The sequence below is a fragment of the Anopheles coluzzii genome, chromosome 2 (assembly GCF_943734685.1).
Source record: "Anopheles coluzzii chromosome 2, AcolN3, whole genome shotgun sequence".
Lineage (NCBI taxonomy): Eukaryota > Metazoa > Arthropoda > Insecta > Diptera > Culicidae > Anopheles > Anopheles coluzzii.
This window is the reverse complement of record NC_064670.1, coordinates 110,697,234-110,724,718: the sequence shown is the minus strand read 5'-3', so window position 1 is coordinate 110,724,718 and position 27,485 is coordinate 110,697,234. Positions and strand designations below refer to the sequence as shown.

Sequence of the window (27,485 nt, the reverse complement as noted above, 5' to 3'; positions counted from 1 at the left end):
TCGAACAGTTGTAGATGCATTAAATAAATAATTTCTGTATTTGTTCTGTTTGTTTTACAATTGCGTTTGAAACGAACTCCATCAGAGACTTAAGGCCACAACTATGCTAAGGAGAAGAAGAAGTAGAAGAAGAAGAATGGGGGAGGCAATAATTTAGTTACACCTTCCACGTACGGACCTGAAACCGTCAGCACATTGCCGGAATGTACATTACACATTGTGGAGGGGGGAGAGGAGGCATGGGAATTAAAACAACGTCCTTTTTTTTTAGGGTAAAACAAGCTCCAAACTATCTCTTGACTAAAATTTAGCTAAAAACCATCCATCGTTTTGTTTTGGAGGAATAAATTAATACTGATCAACAACCAACACGTGCGAGTCGCAAGATGTCCAAGCAGGCCACGCTTCCACGCAGTGGAACGACCGGAGCGAATGCAATCCTTCGCTAAGCTTCACTCTGCATGCAGTGTATCGCCGAGTCTTCCGAAAGCTCATCAAGCGAGGAGTCTGGAAAAATGGAATCAAAATTAAGACATCTTTTCACTGGGCAAGAAAGCGTGCTTCGGGATCATCTTACCATGCGTACTGTAAGCTGACGATTTCGAGGAATGATTATTGTTGATATTGGTGCTGTTATTATTATTATTATTGTTGTGATGATGGCTACCGAAACTGCCGTTCGGCCCGAAGGGTGACCCACTGAGGACGCCCATCCCACCACCCGGACCGAGGTGCAGCGAGTTGTGGACCGCACCACCGGCCTGCTGGAAGGTGTACGAAAGCTGCAGGTTGATGTGCCTCGCAAACGGATTCATTTCACCTTCTCTAGGAACTGTAGCAAATAAGAAGAAGAAAATAAGAGTGGATTAGTCTTATGTACATGAGAGAACCAGATAAGTAAGTACCTTGAACGTGCTTTTTCTGGCGTGCCCGGGAATTCTGGAACCAAACCTGGGTGACGCGCTTGCTCAGCCCCGTCACCGAAGCGATCCGCTCCAGGTCCTGCCCGTCCGGGTTGCTGTCGATGTTAAAGTTCGCCTGCAGTATCTGCAACTGCTCCTCGGTGAACGTCGTCCGGACGCGCTTGGTTTTGTTGTTCTTCTGGTACCCGTCCGCTTCACAACCGTCTGTAAGGGGAGGATCGATATTAGTTGTCGCAACGCGTAGAAGTCTTACGCCTGCCCTTATGCTTACCATCGCTCGAGGTGCCGCAGTCAAACATTTCCGAGTAGTGCGTCTTGCACAGTACCTTATCGTCTACGAGGGCGAACTGTTCTCCGGTCGACAGCTGGCGCCCACAGCTATCACAGGCAAAGCAGGCAAGATGAAAGATAAGATCGCGCGCCCGTCGCACCCAGTCGGTGGCACTGATCGTGCGGCTGCACCGGGCACACTTCGTGCCGAACCTCCTGGAAAATGGGGAAAAGAGTGGTTGGGGAGGGGAGGGTAAGATCAAGAGAGTGATATTCGTCGTCATTGCAGATTCATCAAGTACATTGAGTAAAAGAAGAAGAAGAAATAAACAATCCGTGTCTGCGAAAGGGCAAATTGCTGGAATCTATACGGTTAAAAGGTTACAGTGATGTTCTAATTTTGCTTGCATCACTGTAACCTTTTAAGTTATACTAAGTATTTATGTATGTTTCTAAGTAAGCTTCACTAAGTATTTATGTATGTTTCTTTTGAGTTTTTTTCCTAAATTTTATAAGGGAAGTTTGTTTGTAAAAGACCAGCCTAAATCGGGTTTCATGATCAATCTGTAATTGACCAGGGCATTGTCAGGACCAGTTGAAGAACCGAAATTTGTTTTAAACTCAAATCATGAAACAGATCAGAGACCCTTTACAAGCCTGAAACTAACACAATTTCCAGGGTTAGATGTTGTCTGGGACTATGCAACAAAAGTGTCCAGCAATTGCGAGAAACCATCTAGCGTTGGGTGTAAGACAGAATTTCTGAGTCTCTTGGAACTACCATGTAAAGAGATGATGAGACGGCAATCATTGAAGACATTGGTTATCGATTATTCCTTATGAATTCATTGCCATCGTTTCTTCTTTTTCTTATTTGATGAAATAATCGTTGTCGGTCAAGGTCGTCCTGTACCACCCATGGGCATGGCTATCAGTGACTTACTAACTACTCATAGTAGGATATTTAGACCTTAATATAGGAAGGTTTATACGGGCCTACAACCCATTATGGGTATCTTGTTAAGTCATCCTTTAGTTTCTTCTTCTTTTTCTTCTTGGCCTGCTCATGTACGAGCACGTCTAGTAGACATGGCCATGTCGCCAATCCGTTTATGTTCTGTTGCCAGTTTTTGTAGCAATACCGCACTGATACGGGTATGGTCCGACACCTCTTGAAGGTTAATATAGGATCTCCATACCCTACTCCGACTCAAAACGTCCACGGCGTACAGAACGGTAACATATCTCTCCAATAATTTGAGCTTGGGTACACGGGGAAACCCAACCCCTTGAGAGGATGGGTATATGGCTAAATTGAGCGGGGGGGGGGGGGGGGAGGATGGTCAGCGTCTATTCTCCATGTTAGGGGCGGCTGGCTGTCCCTTCTATCCTGGCATCCTAATGGACAGTAATAAAGGATGCGTAGGCTCCCTCCGACGATAAAGGAGGTTGGGGCAGAGGCCTTGCAAGTCACTCCTAGAAAACCCCAAATGCAACGAAAGGTCCTTTAGTTTTATGTTGTAATTTATTTATTTATTTATTAATTTATCAATGGTGGCCCTGTTATCGTCTTGTTCCTCTTCAAACTATCTTTAACCCAATGTCTACTACAGTATAACCTCACTAGTTGGGTCTTTTAAGTTGGGTTGTTCTCTAGTTGGCACCTCAATAGTTGGGTCGTCTGCTACCAACGAGTTAGCATTGACAGAAAGAAAGACTGGCGTCGTTGCCATGGGACTATTAAGCAAAGTCATTGCAATGATTTTCAGTTTGGATCACTACGCTTTCAGAATAAAATTTATTGGTGACATACAATTTATAAAATTTATTTTATTCATCACATTCACCGTCTGTAAACTACCCAGCTGTCGAGTGCGAACTCACCGTACATATTTTTCATACTTCTAGGATACTTTTCAATGAGGTTCTCGTCATTAGGGTGGTTGACTTTTTTGTACCATCTATTCTCCAAACCTTTTGATGTTTGAAGATTAAAGGCTTAAAATAAGATCAACGGTCAATAAGATCATGCCTTCAAATGTTTTTAACACTTTGCATCAACATTTAATGGAGGTAGTTTATTCTAAAACGTATAAATAAAGTACTTTTCAGATTTAAAAAAAATTGAAAAAGTACTCGTAAAACACCCTCTAATCATTATATGTGTAAAAAAATTAACCACCTGTGGTCCCTGGCAGTGGACCGTCACTGTATACCACCGACGAGAACGGAAGTGTCCGGTGAGCACACGCGGAGCCTCAATTTGCCCATTGTGTTGTTCCATATTATGACAGCCATTAATTATACAGCCCGATAACATCGAAACAGCGATGCTGGTGGTAGTGGTGGTGGTACTGCTGCTGGTGCTGGTGGCATGGAGCCCATGCATGCAGCACTGCACCCATGCACATTGGCACTCGTGCAAACCAGAAGCAGCAGCACCACCATCCCCGACGAGGGTCGCGTGCGGAATATCACTTTGTTGATGGTAAATTTTCACCTCATTTGCATGAGCGTCCTCATCGTTCTCTTCGCGCGGTGTCTCTACACTCACCGAGCACAGACGATCGTATCCAAGACGATGAAACAAAACTACTGTTCACGTGGTGGTAGTTCTACACAAAAAATGGTAACATTCCTGCTAACAAGATGCCCCCGAGTGCGGCTGGGCAGAGGACAAATTTCGGGCGCTTTCTGCTGGGTGCTTCATCTTGGGGGCATCAGAATGAAACAAAACAAAAAAAGATTAATCCATCCCGGAGCGCCAAAGCGCGTCCGTGCTTTCGTGAAAAGTTATATCAACCATTTATTTAAAGTGAAGTGTCTGTTTGTTTTCGGAAGGGCAAACAACAGAATGGCAACCAACAGCAACAAAAAAAATGCATTCTCCTTCACACACACACAGCCATTTGCATCGGGGGAAGGTCTCTCTGGTCCTGCAGGAAGTGCAGTTGATGAGATGCACATTGGCATCGCGCCCCGGTGCATGGCCCCCCCCCTTCCCCTCCGCGTGCGTCCAACAACAGGGGACAGGTTGACGACATGGGGAATGGTAGGACATTAAAATTAATGATTATTTTTATGCACTTTCGATGTTTGCGAATCTCGAAGCTGGCTTCTGTTTGTTTGCTCAATGTTGTGCTTTTTTGCACTCTTGTTATTTTCTCCCTTTTTTTTTTGGTGCTCGGTTTGCTCGGCTTGTAGAAAGGTGCGATTGTCTGTTTATCGTGGCAATCTCTACCCAACACGCGCTCACCCGGGGATGGATTATCGAACGAGATCGATGAAGGTGATAGTAAATAACAGGGAAGAGGGTGAGGGGGGGTGATGCAAAAACTGCGAGCCAAGTACAAACAGTACGAGCGAAAGGACTTAATGAATGACGGTTTGATGTTTGATGAATGTTAAAATCAAAAGATTAAATATCGGAATTCGTTTTTCACGCGCTCCGCTGCTGCTGTTGTCGCTCTGATCATGCGAAAGGGAGAAAGGTCACTGTTTATATAAAAAAAGGTAAAAACAAAAAGCAAAATCAACATATTTTAACACGCATATGATTCGTAAAATATTTGCAAAACATCGTTTTATGCAGAAAATAATTTACCTAATTGGTTTATTTAATTATTTTATATTATGTCTCCTAAGGGTCAAGAGATGCAAGTATCTGTTGATCAGTTGGTTCTTTTTGAACATATTTTAAATCTCTTTTCAAAGTAATTTTAATTTGTATTAATTTGTATTTTTGTTATTAAATATGTTTATACTAAGGGCAAACTGCAAGCTTATTTGTTGGAGATGATTATAGCTACGTGTTTAAAAAGGGGTAAAAGAGGCCCAAAAGCAATATTGTCAATGAAAATAATACCAAGGATACTTTAAACCACGTGGATAAAACCATGTTTTAGGTATTTTAAATTAAAAGTTGGGAATAATGCAAGCTAATAAGTCTTGCCTTTTAAATTGCTTTTTTATAATTACTGACCACACGTCTAAAAAAATGAAAAAATGAAGGATTATTAATCTAAAAGTCTGTTTAGGCTCTATCTGTCTGTTTTGTTAAAATTTCAAGCATTGCATGTTTCACTATAAGGCCGTGGGGCCACGGGGCTTTCTCAAGCTGAGAAAACGTTCTCAAGCACTCATTTAAGTTTCTCAAGCACTCAAAACTTGTTCTCAGACTCAAGCCCGTGGCCGTCGTCAGTTTTTCTCACTCTGAGAAACTGATATAGACACTCAAGCTTTATTTAGAGCTTTAAATAGAAAAACAGTTTTTAATCGCATTTTTTTTAACGTTTTCAATTATAAACGTTGAATACATTTTCCAAAGTGATTTCCGATAAACAAATAGCGCAATTCTCCATATTTCAGTTAGCCGATCGCTGCATCGTCAACTTTCTCAAAGATTCTCAAAGATTCTCAAAACCGATTTTGTTCCGATTCGACAAACGCTGAGAACGAGGTTTTCTCAAAAGCACTCATGAGTGCTTGAGAAAATGAGCGTTGAGAATCCCCATGGCCCCGCGGCCTAATAAGATCTTTTAAACAAAAATTGAAACTTAAAATAATGCTAGTTAATGTTGAGATCATATGCCTTGCCTTTTACTATTTATTTGATCAAGATCCAGACCACAGGCTTATCCTTCGTTTGGAAAATCTACATTACAAAAAACTCGAAGTACAAATTACGATCTACAATGGTAAACTTAGCTTCAGTTTTGTTTTTACATATTTTTCTTATCAATTATTGGTACTAGAAACAATATTCATTACGGGTTTACACAAACACAGTAGCAACGCCTTCCTGTGCAATCTTTACTTTTATTTGAAGCTTCAAACTATTTTATGAAAATCCTGCAACCAGTCCAGCAAAACAATAAAACCCACTGAATCTCCATGAGCTGCTAGGAAAAAAGTGCAGAATAAATGTAATAAAAACAGGTCCACTATAGAAATAATCTATCGACACTGTTTGTCCGTGTGCACTGTTTATACGCTCATAAAACGGTATTAACAGCGGTTGCATTGCTCATGCGAGTATGTTTTCATTCCACGGCCGTACAGATGCTCTTCGACAGCCTCGACAAATCGTGCTTTTATGCGTGCGTGCGTAAGGCAACCCCTTTTGCTCGTGTAGTGTAGTGATGGAGCAGGAATGGGTGGTAGTAGCAAAAACTACAAAACCCGACACACACATCCGGCCATTGCGTTCCGGGGGTGATTGCCGAGATTACTTTATCGAAACGGCTCCACCTTACCGTGAGCGCTTCACATCTTTATTGATTGTGCGCGATTACGCATTGCGCATTGCGCGCGCAGTACGATCGCGGGCAAGTGTGGCGATCGTTTAGGTATCGTCGGCGCGATACCTTCGCTACCGTTGAGCCCGCTGCTTGCACACACACGCATCCCCTTCCCGTGCCGTCCTCGTTTGCAGAAGGAACCACTGACAAGCTGGTCGATTTGTATCGGTATTTGGTTGCGATCTCTTGCTGCAGATATTTTCACGATTCGCAATCGTGTTCGACCGTTTCGCCATCCAATTGCCTGGGCCCACGGGATACGCTGCACAGAAGCCGACCCGAAGATGCTGCACCCGATGCCACCGAAAGGGGAATGATAAATTTCGAGATATTTTCCAGGATTATGTGCATAATTTGCTCTCCCGCGGATGTCCGCCGCGATGCGGGGTGCTACCCGCTGGTTCGCTTGATACGACCGGGGACAAGGAGAGCGTACCCCGGGCATTCTGGTTTCTGGTGGCAGAGGGTGGGTGACCACAGTTGTCGACCGGTGAAAACACCCGACAACTTGCAGCCGGACCACGGGAGACGTGCTGACTTTAATTGCTTTACAAAACCGGGCTGCTGGTGCCCGGGCTCTTCATTACAATGCACGGCAAGTGATGCTGCGCTTCGGAATGGAATGGTGGGGCTATGGAACTTTTTTTTTTTGCTGTGTCGATTGGTTTGAAACTCAGGGATGAGCAACCTAGCATCTGCAGTAGTAACAGGGGTTTTTGTTATGCTTTATATTCTATATGATTGCAATGTTTGACTAGATGGTTTAATGAACATATTTATATTTCATGTTTATATATTCCTATTTTATGATCTTAAAATAAATATTGATTCAAGATAATAATGGATTATTCAGCGATAGGTCAAATAATAGACTACAAAAAGGTCAGGAAGAACATTAACAAGAGCTTGGATCTAGTGTCACAGGAAAGGAGTTCACGAACAAGACACTAATGTTACTATAATCAACCAATTCGGATAAATAAAACAAGTTATTAGTTTCTCATTACATTTACTAGAAAACAAATTGCCATACTAACTAACATCAATTGGTTCATAATATCAGCATTATTCATTATTTTTCCACGATCATTTCCATGTTATTACAGGCAATACCGATTAACTGCAATACAGACTCTTGTGGAAGATCTTTTAGGTATGCTTTGGGAAACTTAAAACGCCTTTCGTATGGAATATAAAACAAAATGTATATTGGCTTTTTTTAAAGAAATAAAACAACCTTCCAGTTTTACTTTCTTGTTCTCTTTGTTGAGTCTAATCCAGTCAGTGCCAGAATACAACGGAATATATGTAATAAAACCTGCTATTTGTTTTCTGAAACCCCCTTCGTTTCGCCTTTAGCAATTTACATATTTTCAAGATTACATTCAAAAAGAGAAAAGTCGCAAGCATTAAGCACGACTGCATAAATGCTGTATGTGTTATTAGTCAACTAAAATTAAGACGAAAATGGATCGTCTTTCCCCATTTTCACAAATATTTAAAATGTTTAGGGGATTATACTCAAATTGAGGCAAGCCATGGATATTTTTTATCAGTTTCTAAATCTTGAATTTATAAAGTTTCAAGTCCGAGAACTATTGTAATCAAGGATCAATGTAGAAACGCTTTGAGATGAAGTGAGGAATCCTATACTGTACTGCCTCAAGACATACATCATCATAATAGAATAGTCGTTTTGTTAGGCTCTTCAAATTTTTTATTTGAATCTTATGAATTAGAAGAATTTCAAAAAGCGTCACACCACCAACGATGTTGCTCACCCCTGCTTTCCATTGCGCTCTACACTTTTTTCGCGAAAAATCACTGCACCCGGGGTTTCCGGAAACTTGTCTCGGTAAGCCACCAGGGCTTGAAGTACAGCAGAAGGAGCAGCAGCAGCAGCAGAAGCAACACACCCGATGCACCCTTAGAAGGAGGTGCAATAATGAATTTTATTGCCTCGGAAATTAGCTCCCTCTTTCGCTCTCAGGATGGGGAAGAGCCCACCTATTGTTTAGAAAGCATTGCAGGCACCAAACGAAGGAATCCCTTTCAAGTATGAAGGCCAACCAAACGGGCAAGGTATGGGAAGAACGTACCAACGGGTGCCCAGAATGTTGTACATCGCGATGTTTCTCAATGGTGACTGGCGGTTGGTCAGTCTGGGGGTAGAGGGAGAACTGGGAAAAAGGTACACCATTCCAGATACGAATTCGATTGCAGCAGCAGCAGCAGCGTACTACATGCGTACTGCATGTTAAACGTTCTTGAAGCGCGTGAAAAAATATGTCGATATTTATTATTTTCTCTCCTTGCGATTCAGCGTGTTTCCTTCTCCTTCGATTCCTCCCCTTAGTGTGCCAGAGTGGAATAAGGGGGAGGGGTGGGGGGGAACAAGGAAGGAGTGTTCTGTTGCATTGATTGCAATGTGCACAACCGGGTGTACAACCGGGTGCACGGGTCCCAATGTTGCAACATGCACGAAAGATTCGAAACAAATGCAGCAATTAAAGTGCCACAGTGCCGTGCTGTGTGCCGTTTGGAGATGTCGTGTTGGAGAACCAGTAGTACAGACACACACACACATACACACGGGGAGACACTTGGACTTGGTGGTACAGCGAACGGTTGGGAATCATGCTCATGTTCGACGGTACCAGATGTCACCCGGTTTGGAGCAGGAAGGCACATGAATTTGGAACGAGTTTTTGGAACTACCCTTTCGACTGTCCTTTCCCGATAAGGCACACACTGGGTGACGCTGCCCCAAACAAATCCGGTACAGGTTTTGAGGTATCATTGATAAACGTACAGAACAGCACCGAAATGGCAATCGAATTCGTCAATGAATGTGAACGTGCGTGAAATTGGTAAGCATTGGTATCCTCCCTTTTTGCCGGATTCAGAAGCTTTTGAATGTGCTAAGAAGTTTCAAGCATTAATGAATCTTTGACACTGATTGTGGCTCATGTTGGTAGAAAATCCCATATTTCGTCTTTGTTTAAATTCAAACTCACCGCTTTAGAATGTAAAGCAGATGCAACTTTTGGTGAATTCAAAATGCAAACAACGCGCTCAATTAGACGAGAATCAGCCCTGTTGATGTTTTCTTTTGAAGAATGAGCCCCTCGCTCCATGCTTTACATGTTACAAACTTTCCTAACAAACCACCAAACCTCTAGAGGAGAAGAAGTCCGAAGAAGAAGAGTGTTTGCCAAAATTCACGTCTTCTCTGAACCAGCCAAAAGAACCCCGGAGGATGTAGATTTGTCAAACAGGGTCGAGAATTTATTCCCTTGCCTACATTAAAATAGCTGATGGGAGTTAACTGAGCATGAAAAAGCATGCCGTGGCGTGCTGGCCTTACTTTCGCGCGAGGGGCCTTCATGTCTGGGACCTTGATGGCCCAATCGTGATGCCGTGTTGATGGGCGGTGATGCATACATTATTTTCGCACCCATGTTACAGCACCGGCCGGCTACACGGCAGCAACTGTTTATTTATTAAAATGTGCTGCTTTCCGATTGCTTCAAAGCCAGTGCAAGCGTTTTGGGGAGGAGTGTATAATGTGAAATTCATATTTTTCCTTCCCTGCCCAGGTTTGTTCGCTGTCTGCCCTTTGATCATCGCAAACATGGGTTATATTAATGAGAGCAGGGCCACTGCTTCACCGACTACTAATTGTCGTCAAATTAATGAGTTGCACGAGCCGTCCGTTCGTACGCAGAAGGTCTCTAAGGGTCTCTAAGGACTCTGGTGTACTATTCCTATAGCTTGGAATGGTTTCAAGAGTCAGCCCGGGGAGTGCCTTACTTGGTGTAGTCCGTTTTGCAGTAGATTTGTCGCTCGCGCAGAAAGCAGGACGGTTGATGGTCGAGCGGTGTGTGGCAGATGCAGCACCGTAGGCAGGCGGAATGCCACGAGCAGCCACCGACGTCTAGCAGGAACTGGTCCGATATGGGTTCACCGCAGGCCGTGCAGGATCGGAGCTCTTTCTGGAGGGATAGAAGGACGAGAGAGAAAAAAAACAGGTTCATAAGTGTACTAAGGCGATATTCTTATATTGTAATGCACTAGAATCAATCCATTAGGAAGCACTCGTATCGGGTCTTCTTGTGTATTTAATTCCAATTTGATTCTCGTACAAGCAACTTCACACTGATTGAGGAATCGCTAAGGACCGAACAGACCCAGCCCGACACACTCAATTACATTATTTACGCCTGTATGTTGTTTTCCGGCAACAAATGGCAACGAACGGGCGCTTGGCACTGTCCGGAAAGGGAACCCTTGTGCCAGAAGGACACCATACACCTTTACACCAGGGCGGGTGTGTACCGAACCCAGAAATAACAATGGCAGAGTTCCTGCTGTGCCGAAGTGGGTACTTCAGTTTCTGCACAGCACTGCAGCATGATGAATGATGCGTGTACAAGGGCTGTCCGTTGCACCTTTAGCACCCCGTGCAAGGACCCGCTTCGATTCGGAATGTGGCAGTAGGTTGGGTTGGGGTTCATAGAATGATATCGGAGGAAGAAAAAAAAGGAGGAATAAACGCACATCACTATACAAATCCTATTAACACTCGAGTTGTGTGAGAGGAGAATGAAGATCCCTTTGCGTGGCGGTCCTTTCTCTTCCAGCCACAGAGGTGGCAATGAGCGCCGCTTCAACAATGAGCTTCTAGGGGTCGGTGAAAAACGGGCGTTACATAATCACGACATGACTTTCTGGCTTGTCTATCCTAACCTTCGCCTATAGGACCGGCACCGCAAAAACACACATACACACTAGACAATAAATGGCACCTTTTGCGAGAGGGACCAGCCAAAGACCGGACAGATGATTGGGAGTCCTCGGTACGTTCACAGTCCTCGGCGCGAAGATTTATGATCGTACAGCTGGTCGAGATGGTGCGGGCGTGTGCCAAACTACGGACAGTACGGAAAGTGCACCGTGCACCGGGAACGTTCCTTTGTTTGTCCCGCGTTGGGATCATTCGGCTGTGATAGTCATTTGATTGCCGAAACCATCTGATAGACCCACAGCTTTGTGGGTTTATTACTGGTGGGCTTGATTTTGGGCGGTTTTTGATACAATGTACGATGTACAGGGAGGGACTTGATTTGTTACCTTTCGGGTGAGAACCGTTGCGGGGTGTAAACATAATTTTGAACGGCACATTGTAACGGCTAGAATTTGGGACTCGGTGTTGTTTGTATACTCAAGGTCACGGTGGCGCTAGTGAGGTTGACAAAGGGCACAGTTTTTGTAGAGCGTAAACGATCTTCCGGAATGGGGAATAAAAGGATAAGCAATTAAGCTGTGTTCAGTCCGCAATTGTACAATTGAGGTGAGATTTGGAAGTTGAAGTTACAAATATCCTTATCTCGCTCAACGATTTAAGGTCATTCTTTGAGGATTTAAGGATCTATTAAAGGTATTGCAATGTTGACATCACTGGACAATAGGAAAGTTATCCATATGATATTTGCTCAATATAGATATATCGAATGACTTTGTCCTTGAATATGTCTGATACTGTTTAATCAGTGCGTCCAAATTTGATACCATTTAAACATTTTGGACTTTCTATTGCCTTTTGTTTAGATGTTCCTTCTAATCCGATAGTAATGCTCACTGTTCAAGGTAAACTAAGGAATGTCCGTAAAATCGTGAATATCTGTCATCTTTTGAGGCTTTGAAATGAATCAATTTTTGAAATAGTGATGCTAGTTTTTGCCACGTTGAGTAAAAATTTGCTGAAATCATTGAGGGTAAAGTAACCCAATACCATCAATTCTGATATAGATTAAAGCAGATTACAGTAGACTTCTAGGTAGTTGACATCTACAATTCTCGAATCAAATCAGATGTGACAGCTGATCATAGCAACCATAGCTAGTCTTATTCAAGTTGAAATCTGTCCGTATCAAGTTCAATAACGAATGGTGTCAATTGACTTATTGTTTTATTGTTTTTCACAAAGTCTATCAGTTCAGTACGTAATACCCGTGTGCTGCTGGATAAACTCGAGATGGTGCGACACCTTGGTCAGCACACCCGGGTACGGTGCAACGGCGCACGGTTTGACGCTCCACGACACGATACCGACCTGAACACCGTGATGGAGTAGCGGGCCACCAGAATCACCCTGTTGTGATGCGTAGGAATAACATTTCGTAAGTAACTTGCAACCTCCAAACATTGAATCTTCCCGTTCCCCTCCCTGTCAACTTACACTGCACTGTCCCTTACCGCCCCCGGGAATGGCGGCACAGATGTGCGATGGGTAGATCGTGCCTGTGTGGATCGCATTGCACTCCTCGTTCGGTACGACGTAGTAGTCGACGCGCTGCAGTGTAGTCGGTGCCGATCCACCGGTCGCCAATAGACCCCAGCCGATCAGTGTCACGCCCAGATCGTCGAGATCATCCTCCACTTCAAACATCGGCGCGGGCAGGCGGACCGGTTGAACGCTCTCGCTAAACACGATCGGACGCTGCAGCTTCAGCAGTGCAATATCGTTCAGATGGCTGTTGCGTGAGTCGTACTGCGGATGGGCTATCACCTGCGCAATACCGTACACCGAGTCGTCGACGTCGCGGGAGATGTTGGTACGCCCGACCTGAATTGTTTGGAGGTACGTTGTGGTGGAGCTCACGCAGTGGGCCGCCGTCATTGCCCACAGCTCGGACAGGATGCTACCACCGCACGAGTGGCTCCCGGTACTGCCGCGAAGCGACAGCATGAACGGGTAGTCCAGGATGGATGCATCCGTTCCGTTGACAATGCGACGATCTGGACCCGATTCGTCCACAATCGTCGAGCGGGACGCGGGAATGGCTGTAGAAATTGGGATTGTTTTTAAAGGCTCAGAAGAGAAGCTAAAGATGTTTTCTTACCCAATGCCACACCGAGCAGGGCAAAGGAAATTGTAAGATATTTTGTTTGCATTTTTAATGCTTGAGTATTGCTTGTTGAAAGCACTTGTTAAACGTTTGTAAGTTGTTACTGGTATGTCTTCTCCTTAGACGCGGAAAAGTATTTATACTAACCGATAGAGACATCATGATATCGAGCATAATCTTATCACAGCGCAAGGAATTCCTAAAAGGCTAGACGATGCCAAACCGGCTCGAATTGGAAAATCATCTCACAGAATTTCTAGCTCAGTAGGTCAGTTATTTTGAACAAAAACAAACAAAGCAGCAACAGAAATTACATGCATAGGTAGCGGTACATTAAGCTCAAAATTGCTCATTCACAGAGTTGATCTTCAATCTCGGCGATTAGTCAATCGTCTCGCGTGACGTCGGGCTACCGATATCGATAAGAACGGCGTGTGCATCGGTTCCTCAGCTGATAAGGCTCGGTGCAGTGCCAAGTGCAATTTTGGTCGTTTTTTGTATTATTGCCTGCACTGCCATCGCTATCAGGCATGTAATCTTCGCGAAAGATAGATGTGACTGGTTGTGGGGTTGTCCTGCCTGGGCTCTGTTGTCTACGGCGTACCAAACTGACCTGTATTTCAGGGAGCTGTCCGGATAAAGCAACACTTACGTTTGGAAGGCAAAACCTTCCCAAGGAAGAGCGCCCATGTTAATGAGCGTCAAATTTTACTCGCTTTTAATTGTGAGCCACTAAAAACTGTCACCTTGAGGCCACGGTAGAGCCACCAAAACGATTGCCACCATCATCAACCTGCCAACGTGTGGGACCGTTACCGAAACCATTACCTAGCTGCCACCGGACGGTGTGGAACATATTAAAATGATATAAAAAGTTGGATCGTAAAACCGCTGACTTCTCTCGTTGTTCACCATCATCCCCAAGGGCAAGTCAGATCCCGGGCTTCAGCTCATTTGCGTAATCGAGAAGCTGCGTTGCGTGGATCTGCGCGTTCGACAGCACGGCACGCTGCTCCGGAGGTGCCTGCTTAATGATCCAGCCATTCCCTCACGGGTACCGATCGCAACCGGTGTCTTATTATGTGGCTGTTTCTCCAAAGCAGTTACCACTCTCACACTCATCGGAAACTGACGGTAGCACATCGTTTAAAAGGTGCATAAACTGATCCGCACTACCTTCCGAAAAAAGCACACGCACGCACAACGCACAACCGAAGCGCGTCACACCAATTTCGGACCGTAAAATTGTATCCCGCAGGATGTGTCAGGTTGCACGGTGGAAGGTTTTTTCGTGCCGAAGCTTAACCGTATGATTGGCACACCGGCATTGGTTGCATCGAACGCCCACACTACTGTGGGGCAGCTGTCAAGCCATTACAACCACCGCATCCGGCGCTTTTTGTTTTTTGGGGGGAACCCGGGACGTGAACGATGGTTCTCCCGGGCACGGTCAACGATCGCATAACGCAGCCACGCTGCAACCGGGCGACCGATCGAAGCCACACCAGCAACTCCACTAATTAATCGAAAGAATTATCGGCTTTTGACAACGGTGAATAAAGAATTTTTGCATAATATGCATAAACACGGCGGCATCTTGGCGGACCTGAAATCGCTTGTCAAACGGTGCGACCCGCCAACGCGCCGAGCGCCTGCTCGTACACTGCAAGTGGAGCCAAAATGCCATTCCACGTTCGTTGGCTTCATGGCATCGGTGGAGCAGGGACAGGGCGAACAGGTTCCACAGCCCAGACGCGAAGATCAACGGCGTGGACATTCCCGTTTAATTACTCTCGCTTTATTTTGGTTTTGTTTGCGGTTCCTGGGGCTGTTCGCGTCCCATGCTTTGCTTTGGTGTCGAATGAGAAAGATTGCCTTCTTTCACCTCGTTTGAAATAAATTTAAAATTCAACATCGAAACATTGGAATTGGAGGAGCGTGTATGGGAGTGTAGAGCGGGAAGGAATGACACATCCAGGACAGTATGCATGTTTTTGGGATGTTGTGGTCAATATTGGAGCTACTGTGTAGAGATAACCGATGGTGTTCGACAATTTACGGAAGGAATCATTGGAGAAACAAAAAGGGTTTCAGAAATAGTAACCAACCAATGTAAGAATGACTCAGAATTGCATACAAACAGGATGTTTAGGAGATCAATATTCTGTAAAAGTTTGTCCAATAAGTTTAATGCTTTGGAATATTGCTTTCTTTACTTATGTTCTGACATTCGTCAGAAGATATACAAGATATCAAGATAGCTAAAAGCCCACACTAAACGAACGTTTCATCATAGTCTTGCATCGGTAGCTACTACATGTACGTTGTGAAAGTAATTGCTTCTCCCAACTCAAGAGCCTTCACACAAATCGTGCGAAGGTTAAGAAATCGGGCCCAAACCATTTGGTTTTGAGTCCATCAATGTACCGAAGCCGACCGCTGAACCACACTCATTGAAGCACCTCAGCATCTTCACACCTCTCGACTGGATCCCAGTACCAGCTAACCGGCATTTCCATTCATCCACCTAAGATCCTCATCTAAGGACAGACGCGCGAAGGTAGCTCTAAGATCTCCAAAGAGAAAGAGAAACGCACCCGAAACAGAGAACAAAAAAAAACTACAAGATGTCCCAGAAAAAATCAGAACACTCCAAAAAAACACCTCGACCGACACCGATCGCGATCGCAGAAGCTGGGACGATTTCTTCAGGAGTAATAATACAAAAAATAAGAGATCCGAACGTGTCAGGCATTACAAATGATTGATTGATGATTATTAAATTACTTTTGTGCGTTACTACAATTCCGACCGCGTACGGTCGTCTCCGACGCGTCCCGGAGTTACAGCGCCACGGCACAGCTCAGACCGTGTCTTATCTTGCGCCAAATTTACGTCGTAAAGAAGCAATGGGATGGGGAGGTTGGGGAGGGCAACTGAGCACAAAAAAGAGAACTAGATATGTGTGTACAACTTACTTCGCTACGCACCGCCATAGCGATGATGACCGGGGAAGGTTACCCTCCGTGGCTTGGGTGATGTGTATTCGCTCTGGAGGGTAGCGAAGTAACACGAAAAAAAAGTCTTAGTTGAGAAGCGCACCCGAAAATCTTACACATCGAGCGAAGACACACAAAAAATAAGCCCATCCATAACCGATTAGCGGCGATCAAAAGCGGGAGATGTCAGAGCTTTGGAGCGTTTGGAGGAGAGAGGGAAAACTGAACTGGAACTGATCGGTTTGACCGGAGATCGATTATCGTCCCGATCGGGACGCACGTTTGTAGAGACACTGGATTACCTTTAGGTAGTGGTGTTCCTTTTCTTTTCTTGTTTTTTTTAGACAACCTGCTCTTCATCGCCTTTGGCTGGATGTTTGACTTATATCCCTTCTTTCAAATGTTGATACGATCAAGATCAAAACTTTTGTATGCTTGCAAGTTTCCAACTTCCAAACGGTATTGCTCTTTGTATCCGTTGGCGAATGTTTGCAAATCGTAACGAATCAGACGAACTTGGAAATGGAAGCTCTAACGTTAAGGGGCTTCAGGAATTGACATAATCTTTCGCTACCGTGCATGACACGCGGGCAAAGCATATTGACACAGTGGCTTACGTTATCTGTCGCACCGTTTACAGCAAGTTCTGATCAATCTGTCCGTTTCCAAAACCGATCAAACATACCATTTCCAAAGGACACTCCTCCGGTCGCGACATGTGACGAACGATCAATCATTCTGGGTAGCCGTGTGTGTAGCAATCCATCCATCGAAAGATCGCTGCTCTCGGTACTTCCGGCAGTCGGTTGGAAAGTAGCGAAACGCACAACCGCAACAGACGGGAGAAACGATGTTCCCACAAGCTAACATCAAGCACTGAGCGTCAACAATTTGTAATTTGTACCGGACGAAGTGTGTGCTACAAGCATGACGGCTTGTACTACTACGAGACCACTCGATCGCTGATGTCTCTATCCCGGATCGGACTCGACAGAGATCCGTTCCGGCCCCGCGTTGGCAGAGTTGGCGTTCGATTGCCGTGACTTCGTTGTTTAATAAAATAATAATAATAATCAAACAAAATTGCGCTAGACGCTTCAGCAACCGAACCAACAGCCAATGGGTTCGCGAGGCCACATTTGAGCAAAATGACCGCCCAAACAATAGCAAACAGCAGCCGGGAGGGAACGGGTATCGTTTATCTTCCTGCCGGCACTGTCCCGGGAGCAAACCATCGCAGTCAGGGGAGAAGAAAGTGAACGAAGCCGATCAGCAGCAGCAGCAATGTCTTGATCGGGGGACGGTGAAAAGCTTCCGGAACTAATCGCACCCAAAGTCAGGGCTGAGCGAGAAGTAAAAGAACAGCACCCGAGGAAGTGTTGGTCTATGAAATCAACCGTCCGGGCGTTTGGGTGAACCGGCGGCGGTACAATGTAAGTGTGGTTTCGAGATCGATTGAAAAACGATCATCATTAGCGTGGCCCTCTGGAGGTGAAGAGTTTTCACACACAGCACCCGCGGGTGCCAAATCACTAATGTCCCGGCCACGGGCAGGGAAGAAATCGTTACGGAAAGCCTCGGTGTAGGGGCCTGGTCTTCCCACCACGGAGACGGATGGAGCCGTGAAATCACGATCATCACCCTTTTTCTTTCTAAAGGCAACACCATCACACGTCCATCGTTGGTAGCAGCGGTCGGTGATGGCGACCCTAGCACAAAAGCCGATTGAAACAAATCACTTAATTAATGTGTCGTCTTTTTCGAACGGACGTCGAACGCTACCTTTGTATGGCGTTTTGTAGGACGAGATCGCTGGCCTCAGAGATCGGTAGCGGGCGATATCCCATGAAAGTAGCAGAAGTTCCACACGTTCCGATTTATGGCAGGGTTTGAACGGGTGGCCCGCCAAGTTTTGCGAAGATGCCACGGGTTCGTGGCTTGATGAGACCCAACCGGCCCATTAGAAGCAAATGATTGCAAACAGAAGCGCTTTCGGGTGCCCTCTGGAAGAGCGAAAGAAGGTGGAACGGCTGTGTCGTGTCGGCTGGTGTTAACTACTGCAAGGCATGTGGTAGCAAAGCGTTTATCCGTTCGTAGAAATCATTCCCCAAAAAGACGTTCGACTATTATCCTGGGCACTGGGAGAGAGATCTATTCAGGTGGCGGGATTTCGGAGAATCTGAACCACCAACAGATCGTTTTGCATCGATATGAAAAGTTATGGAAAGGTGGTGGAGGTTAAGACTAACAAATATGACTGCGTTGTGCATTGGTCGTCGTCGAACTCATTAGATGCGATTGGACACCCAAATTCCACGACTGTCCCTATTTGGTAGGTTATTTTGTTTATTAAATAGAGTTGGACATTCCTGTGACTCAAATGGTCATATATTGTTAATTTTATGACACGTTTTGGCTATGGTGGGAATATTCGAACGCAGGAAATAATTAGAAGTTTGAAGATGTTAAATACATTGGGCGATGGAATTGAATGAAAATTATTAGTGAACAAAATATATAGGCATAGTAGGTATTTTTTGCTAAACCAAAAATCCTAAAATCAATAAATAACCTCAATGCTGATGTTTGATATGTATTATTATTCTTAGATTCTCAGTTTTTTCCATTACTTGTGTCAGAAACGTTCGATCAATGTATTTAAATTTAAATAACTAAAATTAAATGATAGAAAGTGACCCGCTCTGTTCTCATTGGTCCCCATCCTCATCATCATTTTGTTCTCTTCATAATTATTTGTAAAAATCAATTGAATATTTATAAAAAGTTTTTTTTAATAAGTTAAACATATAATATAATAATACAGCTAAACCATCTCCTAGCCTGAAGCTCTAAGTAGAAAATATTTAACTTTCGGTTTCATTGACAATTTAAATTGAAAAAAGCGTTTTTATATAAGAATAATTTTGTTTCAATAATGTATAGCTGTAACGATATTTCTTTTGTACTTGTTAAAAGCGTAAGGGGAATATATATTTATTTTTTATCTTTAATTAAATCTTTCGTAATACTACTACTATAATAATAAAAACGATGAACGGAATTTGGAGGGAATGGCGCCATTTTACTGACTCCTATTTTCCAAATTTTCCATCTTGTTCTCTTTTTCCGGAAAGGGGGCACCCGGGTTTGAACCGGGGACCTCTCGATCTGCAGTCGAATGCTCTACCACTGAGCTATACCCCCTTGCACAGTTGCCTCACTATGGTCACGCTATAAAAACCACCCACCAAACGTGCGCCACCATCACACGCTCGATGACACAATCTCAGCTTTGCTCAGCACAATGTCCGCTGTTTGCGTACACACAGCGCAGAAGAAGCGCCTCCAAGCACCGAGGCCACCGAGGAGGCGAGTCGACCCACACGCACTGGGGGCAAGTTTGTGGGTTGCTAAAAATAAACGCACCCAGCTGCCAGCGAGGCCAGACCCCGACACTTGCACACGTCGGTAAGGGACGAGTCGCTAGAGTCAGCATTCTAGCAGCAGTTGCGCTTGAACGGGCCAGCCGGGGGCACGGCCGAGAAACAAGTAATGGTTGCGTTCACATTGCTTATCAGTACAACATGACGGTTTACAAGCAGTCTATCGAACTGTCTTAATTGCTGTAATTTATGTGAAGTAGAAGTGGCGAAGAAGTGCTGACGGGGCGGATGCCCTCGAACGGTTCACTTTCCGGGTTTAGTTAGGGTAACTGTGTATCCAGTATAGTGTATTCAATCATTTTCGACTTCAAAACAATCCGTTGTATTGTATCATAACACTCATAAATCACAACCAAGTATTCATCTTGGAGTGATTTTCCCAAGCTCCTGTCAACACCTTCACTCAAAACGTGAATGGGTGATGGGCGATCTTATCGCTTTCGACGGGGTCAGAAACAACATGACAACACCGATACACGACATCGATCCTCACCAGAGCTCCCCAAAAAAACAAAACAATCCAGCTTTTGAAGCTCGTGAGCAACCAATTTAGATATCACGTTATTTTCGAGATAAAACAAAGCCACAAGAAGCGATCCCCTTTTCCCCCAGGCCGATAAATTTTACAAATGATCTTTTGAAAACGTCAACCCAGAGAGTCAAAGTGCGTATTCCATCCGAAAGGCTGGTTCTGAGTGGCATTCCGTTAGATCCAATGCTTCGGTTTCTCACCGTGCCTGTGTTACGGTGTTGTATCATCGGGGTCTCTCGCCCTCTGCATATCCTCCATCGTCACAGCTTTCCCACTGGCCCCCAGCTTACGATAATCTTATCTGCATAAATATGTTTTATTTTATGAGTGAAGATTGACTTTTTGGCCGATTATTACAGCTGGCACCGGACGGCTTTCATCTTTGCCCGCCAACCTGTCTTACGTGTGGTGCGTTTCGTTTTGTCGTTTTTTTTTTCGACTGCCACTCTCCTTCCCTCCGCTGCCGACCCGTTCTGTCATCATCGCCATTGACACTAACCAAAGCTGCCGTCGCAACAGCTTCTTACCTTCACGGGTAAACACCAGAAGTACGACACGGCTAAAGTACGACCATTTTTCACCCACCAGACAGAAGGTTTTTGTGTCAGCTGAATAGCTAAAGCCGAGCTGCACCGTGCTTTTAGCCCCGAGCTTACCGTCGTGGGCTTTATTGTAGCCCGAGCTGACTGGTGCTCATGCTGCTGCTGCTGCTGCTGCTGCTGGTAGAATGGTTTCACGAGAGATGCTAAACTGTCAACTCGATAAGGGGACACAGGCGTCTTGTTCCAGTGCACGCGGGTGTTGTGGTGAAGAAAAGAAATAGTAGCCCCCTAAGCGTAGCCCCCTTTTTCTTGCCGGCCAGCCCGGTCGGTTTCGATGACAATAAACATAATATCGAACGATTTTTTATGCTAATTTAATTTGTTTTTCTTGCCGTTCTGTTCGTAGGCCGGAGGTGGCTTCTTTTTTTGTATTCTCCCATTTTTTGTTTCCCATTTTTTTGTGAGAAGCTTTTATAGCCCATCAGGTGGATTGGGTCGGGTGTCCCGTAGACCCATGACCCATAGAGCATGGGACGATTGGAATACAGATCTCTTCACTCGATCTTTCCGGTACGCCTGGGAGAAGATTATTCTCTAAATCCAAACCGTTTGCCGTTACTCAGCTGGTCGGACGATAATCGCAGTTCTTTGAAAGGATCAGACGATCTCTTCCAGGCAATCATGGTAGATTCGGAAGGGAGGAGGAATCTCAAGGTCTTTGAGTTATTAATTTTATTTCGACAACTTTATCTCTCATTCCGCACGACACGTTTCATGCTGCATCAATTCCAAACTTTTATGAAACACTGTTTTCACGGATTATAAATTTCCTAAGCTTTTTTGCTGCACGACGACGATCTCTAATAACGATCGTCACCGGGTCAGGTCTGTAATGTTTGTGTTTTAAGCGCACAGTATTCATTAATAACAAATTTTTAATGTCTGTATGCGTGTGCGCCCTTTTGGTCACACACTTACGAAACCAGAGCACCATTTCCCATCGTCTTGCGAATGCGGATGGTCCTTGCGTTCCAAGGAGCGTGTGAACAGAGCGCGTGGACCACATTTTTCCGATGGGAAAACGTGAAGGCATCCGATGCGGGACCACAACGGACTTATTGCTTCAGATCACGACTTAAGACACTGCCGGGAGAGACCTTGGAAAGGGCGAGTGTGCTCTCACAGTGTCCAGCTAACTGGAGCATTTGGTCAATGCTCGTGGTGGTCAACTTGAAAGAGGGGTCAGAAAACGACGCCAATGCGCTGTCTCAAAAACACAATTTGCTGGTTTATCTAGGGGCACCCGGGAAGTCAAAACACAACTGCCAGAACAACAATTTCGGGGCAAGTAAGTAAGCCATAAAATCGTCAGACATGACGCATAATAACACTCCAACTCAAACACCTCCAATGGTGACCAAAAGAATGGATTGGCTATCTAATGCTTCTCCCCTTTCCCCGTGGAATGCCATTCTCCAGTGGCCATACTAATGATGAACGATCTATTTCCGGCCAGACTTTCCCGGGAGTCGTCGCCCTGCGCAGTCGAGACATAAAGCCGACTACTTTATGACGATTTCCGGCATGTTGTACAACACCTTTTGGGCGGGTAGAATTTTTACGATCCTCCAGCACGCATCGCCGACTTCGGTGCTTCCGTGCACTATCGGGTGGGGTCGGCCATCTTGAGGCAGCTTGAGGCTGACAACAAAGCCAAACAAAGGCTTCACTACGCGCACAAATCGTGCTGCTCGGGATGGGCAAAACCATCATCATCTTAACTAATGCTGCTTTTATGAGATCTAAAGGTGAGGTTTGTTTTATGTAATGAATGCGAAATAACACATCGACAGACGGACGACGGAGATGTTCCGTGAAGGTCAGATGCGTCATGCTGTGCCCGGCACGGGACGGCGTGAAAAGTTTGCGTGAATTTTAGCAACTTCTAAACATCGCTCCATGAGTTAACACATTTCGAGAGCGTGTTTTGGGGGGAGTAGTATGACTGGACATTCGCCACATTGCTGCCACTTGGCGTGGAAAGAGATCCAGCCTGGATATCTATGGCGCCCTCAAACCAGAACCGGTGTATCATATCCATACACCGGGGTAATGTTTTACAAAATATTTTACTCCCCCACAATCACTCCCACCTCCCACCTAAACCAATCTCACATCTCCATCCCCGATCGAAAACGCTGTAAAACCTCAGGCTCTGGGATCTTTATCGGATCGGTATCGCACAAGAAACATGCAATGGGGAAAAAAACACTCTCAGCATTTCGTCTTAGTACAGCGACACGAGGAATGGAATGGAAAACATGAAAAAAACCCCGCATAACAGCATCTGCCGTTCACTTGGTTCACCCACCGGGTTGCTCCACCGGGACGGCACCATCATCAATCAGCAATCTGTTGAAAGCGGGTGGGAATGCATCCAGGAAGCATTGGGGGCAAGAAACCGGAGCTCACCGACGGCCACGGAAACATGCTTTCGATGATAAGAGGAAATCATATATGCAAGCGAACATGCTAAAACATGCCACACACTGGGCATCTGGAGATGGAGCACGGGAGATACGTTCGTCGCGATATCTCACGGACACACGCAACAGATAGTAGGGTTCGCACTGGTTACGGAATGGACCACGGCTTTCGGAGGTCGCCGACTACCAGACCAGCGAGGTGGTGGTGGGTTAGAAATTCATGACTTCTGATTGTATGAATTCGATTGCGATTATGGGGTGTGGGAGCGTAATTGGGTGGTTGGGGTGGAAAAGTGCTTACACGAATCCATGATCCGATGTGTCTGTGATTTGTAGCTTTTGAATGAAGCTGATACATCGTTTGGGAGCAGATTACTGTAATAGAAAAATGGCACTTTGCACACTGTTTGACAGATCAGTGACAGATCCTCAACGAACGGGCGTTTTTGTGTTTCATTTCTTCCAAAAAGGGAACACCACTGATGATGAAGTCATTGGCTTCTTGCCTCACCAAGATGTCTTTAGAAAACGTCCAATTTTTAATATGTTAAAATATTCGTCGCCCCAATGCTAGCCAACTCTAACATCTCATCTGACGTCTTTATTCGAGCAATCTTCCAATAGAATACAAATAAAATAGAATACAGTATCGTGTGCTTTCCGCTTTGTTGTTTGTGAAATAAATCGCCCAAATGAAAGTGCCGCCTTTCAGCCGAGAAGTCACCGTGGGGCCGTTCCGTGCGTGTTAAACGATTTTATTGATACGTGTTCTGCTGTGTGCGTCGCCTTTCAAAAAAGCACAGGTAGAAGAGCCAAACCCCTTCAGAAACCTGTCCATAGACGCCAAGCACGGTTTCGACACTCATCTCATCCCGCTTCCAACCAGCATAGAGATCGCCGCTTTCAACCCGACCCCTTTCGAATGCTCTAAAACAACGGGAGATCCTTTCGGACTTGGACCGTGTCGCCGTGGGAGCCGGGAAGATTGAAAAATCGACCCCCCTATCCCGTGCCACTCCACCTAGCCCGCCCTGTTCCCTGTTCGCTGCTCTACCCGTACCCGTAAACATAAACAACGGACACAGATCCGCCAAAGCTCCTCAGTTTTAAGCATTAATTACCTTTCAATGTGTAATATTTTAATATTTTTATGATACCCCCGGCGGTGGCGGTGGTTTCCGCCCGGCCTTCGCAGCATCCTTACTCGGCATCTCGATTGCATTTTCGATGGATTTTGTTTCGCAGTTTGGGGAGAACTCTGGATCGAAGGGATTCCAATCTGGAGCTGTCGCTCAGTAAAAGATGCCGAAGCGATGGTTCTGCAGTTGAACGAAATCAAATCGAACAAGAAGAAGCAAGAAACACTTTGTCGGGCTCGAAGAACAACTCACTACTAAATCCTTCGTGCTCGCTTGCTTCCGCGGCCTGTCCATAATCTGTCCGAATGGACTTAATTACTGGCGTTTATTTGTCGTTTATGTAAATTTATGATTTGATCTCCCTGAAGTGGATGACTCGCAGCCCGGGACAGCATGCGAGCGTTTGGCTCGTGGATATCGCTGGGTAACATTGAAAGCCTGCCTAAACATATCAGTTGTAACGACGTACGGTACCTGCACTGTTATACGGATGTGTATAACAGCTTGCAGCACTTGCTGTTGAGCAAACGAAACACGCACGCCTTCCTTTGAAGTGATCCAGATCGACGATGTCATAAATTTGGTTTAATCGAATATCCATTCCCATCCCGGTACCTGATTTACGATCGGCTTTTCCCGATCCAAAAGGTTGAAAAACTCTCTCACTTTCGGCAGCACCCTGTGTTTGATTAATTCTTTTCGGCGACTTACGCGTGTACGACCTTTTCCTGGTCCCTGGTTGGAGCACACGGTCCGGTATTCCGATGATGCTCTGTCGCTATTTAGGTATTATTTTCGCCAAAGAGCCGTAAATCATGGCACCGAACGATACGGCTGCGCACTGTTACGCCTCTTACGCGCGGGACAATATTTATCATACGCAATGACACAAATCACGCATTTATCTTCGCGCTAAGCCACTGCCGCGATGTCGATGTCCACGCGCGTCGTTCATTCGTTCGCTTGTGGGGAGAAAACTTGGGCTCGGGAGATTTTCTTCACGCACATTAGCCGCTCGCGCACACAATGGGGAGCGATTGCTGTTCCGCTCGGTTTTGGTGGCCGCGAAGCAGGAAGCGCAGATGAGTTCACACCTTCTCGGTTGCCGGGTGTTCGTTACTGCTTTATTGAATTAAATGTACCCGACGATGGGCTCAACTGCGAAAGTAGTTGCATGTGCATTGTCACGGTCAAGTTTAGCGGGCTCGGTAACTCCGCTATGCTCCTGCCCAATGGGTCATAACTCATGCACGCTTGCCCACCCACATTTGCACTAGAAAAAGAGGGCAACGATTTGGCTTTGTCGGCTCAACGTCCGACTGATCGGCGATTTCAATGAAAGGATGCTTTTCTTAATGGAAGCTAAAAGGATTACTTCCACGAGAAATATTGCACGGCCTTGCTAGGGTGAATGGAGAGGCGCAGAGTTTGCCAATTCATTGTAGTTACTGGTTGTACTTGTTGATGCTCTATCGAAGTACAGCTTCAAGCGCTTTTATAGACATTTTAACAGTTATTAACAGTCTGAGATCAACGAATTAGCACAAGAAATTAAAAAAAAAATGACTTTTGACTTTAAATTGCATTTCTGGGACAGTTTGATAAAAGAATTGGGAATATAATTGTATACAAAGTTGATCGGACAGATTTTAAAAGCTTTTCAATTTCTACTTTCTATCTCTAATAATGTCGATGACATAACTATAGTGATCGAGGTTTAAATATGTAACTGTTAAACGAAAGCACTCACCCTTCTTCAGAGCTTTTAAACGCCTTTAAACGCCTTGGCGCGTGAACAAGAATTGCGAATTTAGAATTCCATCGAATTGGCAAACGAAATACCTTCACAAGGCTTCGGCATAACATCCCCTCCATGTTTTTTTTTTTCTATATGAAATGACTTGAAAACTGATGAAGGTTCTAATTCCTACCACACACCGCTGTCGGCTTCATAAATTTACATTATGACACTTTTTGTTGTACATTTTCGAGCGAATGTGGCTACCCCCGAGAGGATACCAAAATCAACATCTTTTCCGTTGTGTTTTTTTTTTGTTACTCTATTTGCATGCCGATGACGATGATGTCGACGGGCCCAGGTGGGAATTGGACGCACGCCGCAGGAGTTCGTGACGAGAGCGCGCGCGGAAAGGCGAAAACCTCATTTTTTGTGCCTTTGGTGCGGCATATCCTTAGCTGTCCCGTTTGATGTGCATATGTGTATGTGAGTGGCGAATGTGTTGCCAAGTGTTCGTGTGTGTGTATGTATATAGAAACATTTATCTCCTTCGGATCGGGTCAAAACTTTAAATCGATTTGTTTGAGAATCACAATAGCACAGCACAGGAAAAAAATAAGCTCAATAACGATCAATTTCGTTGCGTTTCATTTAGAACTTGCTGCGAGCTCGAATGGCACATGGAAATTCGGTGTTGTTATTTTTGTACGCCGGTTTTGTACTCATAAAACCGGTTGTCGGTTTTGCAAACCGCGGTGCCCCTGCAAACAGGCTTTATTAAAAACCAATATCCAATACGAATGTAATAAAATCAAAACGTTTCAATTTTGTTTAATTGTTTCGAAGCTCGTTTCATTTTAAGTGATTCGGGTTCGGGCCCGTTCGAATGTGGAATTTGAAGAGAATGAAACAGAAACATTCCATTATCCTGCGTTGTACCCAAAACACCGACGGCAAACCTTGATCTTGATAGTTGGTGGGAATGCCTTTGCTTTTAGAATTATATTATCTTCTTACCTTCATTATATACAGCTGTTCTGTTTTGTGTTTCGTGATGCACTCCAGAGCGGCAACTTTGTTACATTTTTGATGAGTTATGGTTTATTTAAGACCATCGATGCTCATTTAGCTATATTTCACGCGTCACGTAAGAAGATTCCTTTGACTTGTAACTGTTTTTCACCTGGTTATCATCTTTAATG

At 44.9% G+C, this 27,485-nt stretch overlaps 2 protein-coding genes and 1 non-coding gene across 3 annotated transcripts; all 3 read right to left on the bottom strand.

Moving 5' to 3' along the window:
- Positions 1–22: 22 nt before the first annotated feature.
- LOC120952080 (LIM/homeobox protein Awh-like) lies at positions 23–27,485 on the bottom strand. Its single transcript, XM_040371196.2, has 6 exons — positions 27,301–27,485; positions 10,307–10,488; positions 1,195–1,409; positions 906–1,127; positions 578–832; positions 23–507 (listed from the first exon to the last, which is right to left on the bottom strand). The coding sequence occupies exons 1-6, from the start codon at positions 27,304–27,306 to the stop codon at positions 446–448; spliced, it is 942 nt and encodes a 313-aa protein (XP_040227130.2). The 5' UTR covers positions 27,307–27,485; the 3' UTR covers positions 23–445.
- LOC120952081 (trypsin-like) lies at positions 12,642–13,526 on the bottom strand. Its single transcript, XM_049606192.1, has 2 exons — positions 13,399–13,526; positions 12,642–13,339 (listed from the first exon to the last, which is right to left on the bottom strand). The coding sequence occupies exons 1-2, from the start codon at positions 13,448–13,450 to the stop codon at positions 12,726–12,728; spliced, it is 666 nt and encodes a 221-aa protein (XP_049462149.1). The 5' UTR covers positions 13,451–13,526; the 3' UTR covers positions 12,642–12,725.
- Trnac-gca (transfer RNA cysteine (anticodon GCA)) lies at positions 19,536–19,607 on the bottom strand. The gene has a single exon. It is a non-coding gene; the product is annotated as a tRNA-Cys (tRNA).

Excerpts from the sequence above, each read along its gene's own strand:
- LOC120952081 (XM_049606192.1), bottom strand. The coding sequence starts at position 13,450 with ATGCAAACAAAATATCTTACAATTTCCTTTGCCCTGCTCGGTGTGGCA. Across the intron at positions 13,340-13,398 it reads CCTGCTCGGTGTGGCATTGG|CCATTCCCGCGTCCCGCTCG; the intron begins GTAAGAAAACAT and ends CAATTTCTACAG.
- LOC120952080 (XM_040371196.2), bottom strand. Across the intron at positions 1,128-1,194 it reads CTGCGGCACCTCGAGCGATG|ACGGTTGTGAAGCGGACGGG; the intron begins GTAAGCATAAGG and ends CTCCCCTTACAG. Across the intron at positions 508-577 it reads GTCAGCTTACAGTACGCATG|ACTCCTCGCTTGATGAGCTT; the intron begins GTAAGATGATCC and ends CCATTTTTCCAG.